The sequence below is a fragment of the Triticum aestivum genome, chromosome 1A, assembly GCF_018294505.1.
Source record: "Triticum aestivum cultivar Chinese Spring chromosome 1A, IWGSC CS RefSeq v2.1, whole genome shotgun sequence".
Lineage (NCBI taxonomy): Eukaryota > Viridiplantae > Streptophyta > Magnoliopsida > Poales > Poaceae > Triticum > Triticum aestivum.
Window position 1 is genome coordinate 128455143 of NC_057794.1, and position 6324 is coordinate 128461466.

Here is a 6324-nt window from a genome sequence, read left to right on the forward strand (position 1 = left end):
AACCCCTGACTCGCACGAACTATGTTCTGTGGCGAGCTCAAGCCCGATCTCAGATTATAGGAGCGGGCCTCCTAGGATACCTAGATCAAACAATCCCAGAACCACCAGCCACCATCACCTCAAAGAACGCTGAAGGCAAAGATCAGATCGTTCCAAACCCAGCCTACTCCGCCTGGTTGATCTAGGATCAACAGCTTGTAGCCTATCTCCTTCGCAATCTCTCGAAAGAAGTTCTGGTGCAAGTCGCCTCCTTAGAAAAATCCCACGCCATCTGGACTGCTCTTGCAAACATGTTTGCTGCCCAGTCCAGGTCGCGAGCCAACAACTGCCGCGCCGCCCTCTCCAATGCCCAGAAGGGTTCTCAATCCGCTGCTGCGTACTTTGGTCAGATGCGTGCACTCGCAGATGAACTTGCCATGGCTGGAAAGCCTCTTCTCGAAGGAGAGCTAATCTCCTTTCTCATTGCTGGCTCTTGATGTACTACTGGTGAACCTAATAGTTTGAAAGCAGCTCTTGATGATCCCAGGTGGGAACAGGCAATGGAAGAAGAGTTCAAGGCCTTGATGAAAAACAAGACATGGCATCTTGTTCCCCCTCGGCAAGGCAGGAACGTGATTGACTGTAAATGGGTGTATCGAATCAAGAAGAAATCTGATGGCACAGTAGATCGTTATAAAGCAAGACTTGTGGCAAAGGGCTTCAAGCAAAGGTATGGCATAGACTACGAGGACATGTTTAGTCCAGTCGTTAAAGCTGCAACGATACGTCTTGTACTGTCAATTGCTGTGTCTAGGGGATGGAGTCTTCGACAGCTAGACGTACAGAACGCGTTTCTCCATGGTGTTCTGGAAGAGGAAGTGTACATGAAACAACCTCCTGGGTTTGAAGATAAAGATGTACCTTTTCATGTGTGTAAGCTTGATAAGGCTATATATGGATTAAAACAAGCACCTAGAGCATGGTACTCACGGTTAAGTATGAAACTGCAAGCACTTGGTTTTATTCCATCAAAGTCTGACACCTCCTTGTTCATCTACCATAAGCATCAAACCTTCATATTTGTCCTCATATATGTTGATGATATTATTGTCACCAGTTCTTCAAATGGAGCAGTGTCAGCTTTACTCAGAGACCTAGGGTCAGAATTTGCTCTCAAGGATTTGGGAGACTTGCATTTCTTTCTGGGTATTGAGGTAAACAAAATTAATAATGGCATTCACTTGTCACAAGCAAAATATGCAACAGAGTTGTTAAGAAGAATTGGTATGGCAAATTGCAAATCCTCACCGACACCCTTGTCTAGTTCAGAAACTTTGTCTTTGACAGAAGGAGAACCTTTGACTCAAGAGGACATTACTGGGTACAGAAGCTTGGTGGGTGGTCTTCAGTACTTAACTCTTACCAGACCAGATATCTCTTTTGCAGTTAACAAGGTGTGTCAGTTTCTCCATGCACCTACCATAGCTCACTGGACAGCAGCCAAAAGAATTTTGAGGTACATAAAGAATACTTTAACCACATGTCTTACGTTTCAGCAGTCATCTTCCACACTTGTGAGTGCCTTCTCAGATGCAGACTGGGCTGGTTGTTTGGATGACAGAAGGTCTACAAGAGGTTTTGCTATATTTTATGGTCCTAACCTAATTTCATGGTGTGCCAGAAAACAAGCTACTGTGTCCAGGTCAAGTACAGAAGCAGAATATAAAGCATTAGCAAATGCCACAGCAGAGGTCATTTGGATCCAATCTATGCTTAAAGAACTTGGAGTACCTCAAGTTCAACCTCCCTGTTTGTGGTGTGACAATCTTGGTGCCACTTATTTGTCTGCTAACCCAATTTTTCATGCCAGAACCAAGCACATTGAGATAGACTTTCATTTTGTGAGAGAACGAGTTGCCAATAAACAACTTGATGTTCGGTTTATTCCTTCCAAAGACCAGATTGCAGATGGTTTCACAAAGGCCTTACCAACCAGAAGCTTTGAAGAATTCAGGCGTAATCTCAACTTGAGACAGTTGTGATTAAGGGGGCGTGTTAAACATTGTCACGTATGGATATGGGCCACCGTCGGTTGGGATAGTTAGAGGAGATCTCTTTGTTTTATTTTCATGTTTATCTCTTGATGTAATCCTCTCTATCTCCATGTATCTCTCTGGTGGTTTCAACTACCTCGATGTATGCCTCCTGCGAGAGCTGGCCTCGCCATATCAATATATATATGCGGGCTCCCATATTACGGGGGTTGAGACGCTTCTACAAAACCTAACACCATTGACCTCCCATATTCGGTTTGAAAAGCTTCAAATATAGCAGGAGTATAAAGACTACTGACTTGTTGCAACATTGGTGTGGGGATTTTGATTCTAGGTAGACTCTTCCTAGACTCGTACTCTAAATTTATCTCAGTGTCTCTTTTCACTTTCACGGCTCTTTCAAAATGATGAAAAAAGCGGTTGATATCTAAATCTGACTTGAGATGATTCTTGAGGTCATTGTTCAAACTTTCACTCAGTTGTGTGCTTTGCATTCCCAAAGTGAAAGCATCTCTCATAAAACATTCTGCCCACTTCTCCTTTACCTTATAAATACTATCCATCCAAGTTTGCTTTTTCACTTTGGTTCTCATAACATTAAAAGCATCTTCAAATGTTTCTCGGTCTTCGTATTCAAACATACAAGCACTGAAATCTTTGAGAAGAGATGATTCATTTTCCTCATTATCTCCCTCATCCACATTGTCTTCGTTGTCTTCACTATTCTCTTTGCTGGGTAGGTGCTTGATAGCATTTTGCATAATGTGGAAAGTGCACAGCCCATGTATTGACTCTGAAAAAACATGCCCAATTGCCTTCCCCATAGCACTATCTTGGTCAGTAAATATGGTGCGTGGCTGCTTCTGGTTATCTACCGACAATAAGGCATGAAATAGCCATTTCAAAGATTCGAATGTCTCGTCATAGAGAAGTGAAGCACCAAATACTATTGTTTCTCTGAATTGATTGAATCCAACAAACACACCAAATGGCATGTACTCTTTATTTGTCCCAAAAGTAGTGTCAAAGGTCATAACATCACCAAAATGAGCATAATCTATGATCATTTTGGCATCAGCCCAGAATATATTTGTTATTTGTTCCTCACTGTCCAACTGTATAACAAATTGAAAGGAAGGATTCTCAATGGCTTTGTCTTGAAAATACTTCAACATACTTCCAGCCTCACCATACTTCAATTCTCTTTGGCGCTTTGTTCGCAAGTGGTTCTTGTGATCTACGCGTGTGTAAGTTAAACCAGCTGATCCACCAACACGTCGACTAGCAAATTCATGAGCATTTTTTGGTGCAATACCAGAGTCATCAGCTATTTCAATTTCAAAAGCTTGCACTTTAGAGATCCTTCTTTGTGATGGCAACAAGTGGCATGCTTCTGGCAGCTGAAGCATGTGATTATGTTCAAGACAAAGATCATATATTTCATAATTTCCGACTTCACGGTCTATTGTAAGAGACATACGGACCTCACAATCAGTTCTAATTTCAGCTCGGCCTGTCTTAGTTAGGTTCTCTCTTTTATCTGCAGACTTCTTCCCCTCTTTGAAACATACATATCTGCATGAAGTCACTACACCATCAAATTTACTCCGATTTGTAAACCTCTTTCTAACACTGAATCCCATTCTTCCTCCATAGTACCTCCAAAAGTCCCATGCCTCATCCAAATTATCGAATTTCATGCCAAGTTGAGGTTTCCAGCTAGGTGTGACATTTGCCCTGTAAAATAAACAAGTAAATATTATTCTAACTAATCCATACAAAAGAAAGAGGAGAGGTGCAAATTTGTTTCATGATATAATTGCTACATAGTGACACCAACAAGAACTGGTTTAACATGTGCAACTCTTACTGAAAAGATCCATAAAAAGCAAAACTTACTTGTTTGGATCTTGATTCTCCATTGATCAGCCTCTAAATTCTGATTTTGATGTTGTATTTGATCAGGCCAGGTGCTTGTTGTGCTGATGCTCCAAAAGAGAAGAGGAAATGAGCATTTTGGATGTGTTGATGCTCCAAAAGAGAAGAGGAGAAAAGCAGTATTGCTGTGCTGGGAGTGGCAGATGCTCCAAAAGAGAAGAGGAAAAGAGAAAAAGTGAGGTGCAGTACAAACAGTGGAGGGGAAAGTGGAGAAGAAGTGGAGGGAAGCAACTCACAGGTGTGGTTTTGGCGCCAAGCTGGGTGACTTTTCCCTCCAAAAGAGAAGAAAGAGAAAGAGCAGGTCACGTGCATGAGAAGGGAGAGGTGTTGTGTGTCCGTTTCCTGAAAGGATGTCTACCCTGACTTCGCTCTGTAATGTTAGAGGATCCGGCTCCGAGGTCTGGGGCTATGCTCCTCACCATGGTGAAGTTGTCTGCCTGACCCACCCATGTTAGACTAGCCTGCCTATATGTCCACCAATCATCCAAGTCTGCCGCTGCGCTGCGCCTGCTGCATCGAGTCAATTGATTTATCCGAAAAGAAGTGTAAGAAAAACAAGGTCAATATCATGCATCTACATTTCTAAATTATGAACATTTGAATTTGTAAGATTGCCCACAATGCCGTTATTTCTTGCTTCCAAAAGGGTGATCGTAGAGTTAACTTCTGATTTTCCTTGTTGTTGCAATGCAACTGAGTTATTCAAGACACTATTGCTACAAAGAAAAGAAAAATCTTTACCGTGCATACCCATGTCGGAACTCCTGGCTCCGCCACGCCTCTCGCTTAACGCGGACGCAACCCTTGGAGACCACCACGGCACAGATCCTGCAGCATGGCGCCCCCGCACGCACTGCACCGCAAAAGAAGCAGGCAGCCATGGCCGTTGGCCGACCAACCTGGCTTCGGCCTGAGGACCTCCGGTGGCCCGGTGGGGAATTCTGCCGAACAGGACGCGGGCGCTGGGCACGACCCCACCGCGTCGAAAGGACGCGACGCGAGCACAAGGAGTACGCCAGAAAATTTCTCGGGCGTCAAGTTACGGCACTAAATGATTGTTCCGGCGAAACCACCAGATGCAATCTCCGGAGGATCTTGCGGAACGCCGCAACAGCAGGTGGCTGTGGACTCCGGCGGCAGCTGCCGAGCTGCATATGGGAGCCATGCAGCAGGGGACAAGGCCGGGTGCAATGCGGGTGAAAGCCTACAGGCTACAGCAGATGCAGCCTTGCAAAGTTGCAACAGGGAGGAAGGGCCCTCGCCTCCTGCTTAATCTTCGTGGTGTTTAGTTGCTTATGCTTTTGGAGAAAACGGTCTAAGCACTCAGATAGAAGATGCCCTTATCTCAATTATTATTATTGTTTTGTTGGCGAATCACCAGTCACTGTGCTGCTGTCAGTCTTTCTACGCATGAGCAAGCCGCAGCATCCGCTGTGAAAAGCATGGGAGCAGAGCAACCCAGCCAACAAGAGCCAAAATGTTGGAGGAACCTGCCCAGATTTTACCGGAAAGCCGCTCGACTTTCGGTCCCTCTCTCTTCGTCGTGTTTATCTGTCAGTGCCTTTTGGCAGCGCAACTTCCTGTGGGCTCTTGCCCGGCTAAGTGCATCTCCAGCCGTTGGCCCCTCAAAGGGCGTCTAAAATCGCCGTCTGGGGATGAGCCGGCGTAAAAATTGGGCCTGGGGGCGAGTTGATCCCCAGCCGCCGGCCTCATGGCCGCCCCAGGCACGTTTTAAAATAAAAGAAGTTTGGCGATGTTCGGCGAAGTTCGGCTTAAACACGATAAAATTCGGCCAAAAACGATAAATTTCGGTCAAACACGATAAATTTCGGCACATTTCGGCAAAGTTCGCGGATTTTCATTACATAGCACATATACATAAACTAATCTAAAGGAAAAACTGGCTGAAGTCGCCGCCGTCGCCGCCATCGTCGTCGTCGGCCTTCTCCTCCTTAACGCGGGCGCCCCTGCTGGACCCCTGCCCGGCGTCGCCATGGCGGACTGGTGGCGGCGCATCGTCGTCGTCGTCGTCGCTGTCGCAGATGACGACGACTCCGCCTTCGTCGCGGCCGCGTCGGCGTTCCGCGAAGCGAAGCAGGGCGGCGCGCTGGCGCTCCTTCGCCTTCTCCAGGCGCTCCTTTTCCATCGCTATGGAGTCCCTGCGTGCCCATTCCAGGGCCACGTCGTCATCGTCGAGCTCCGTCGTCACCGGCGCGAGCCCCGGCTCCGTCTTCACCGGCGCGAGCCCTGGCTCCGTCTTTGGCTTGACGAAGCGCGGAGGAGGAGCCGACGAGGAGGCGCGCCGGCCGCCCTCGTTGATGACGATGCCGGCGCTGCGAGTGCGCCGGCCTAG

At 46.6% G+C, this 6324-nt stretch overlaps 1 protein-coding gene across 1 annotated transcript; it reads right to left on the minus strand.

The window, feature by feature from the left end:
- Positions 1–2233: 2233 nt before the first annotated feature.
- LOC123040518 (protein FAR1-RELATED SEQUENCE 5) lies at positions 2234–4147 on the minus strand. Its single transcript, XM_044463339.1, has 2 exons — positions 3933–4147; positions 2234–3770 (listed from the first exon to the last, which is right to left on the minus strand). The coding sequence occupies exons 1-2, from the start codon at positions 3953–3955 to the stop codon at positions 2234–2236; spliced, it is 1560 nt and encodes a 519-aa protein (XP_044319274.1). The 5' UTR covers positions 3956–4147.
- Positions 4148–6324: the final 2177 nt, after the last annotated feature.

Bases quoted from the DNA above. Each gene is read 5' to 3' on its own strand.
- LOC123040518 (XM_044463339.1), bottom strand. From the start codon at position 3,955: ATGGAGAATCAAGATCCAAACAA. The intron at 3,771-3,932 runs GTAAGTTTTGCT...TTTATTTTACAG, and splicing joins GAGAATCAAGATCCAAACAA to GGCAAATGTCACACCTAGCT.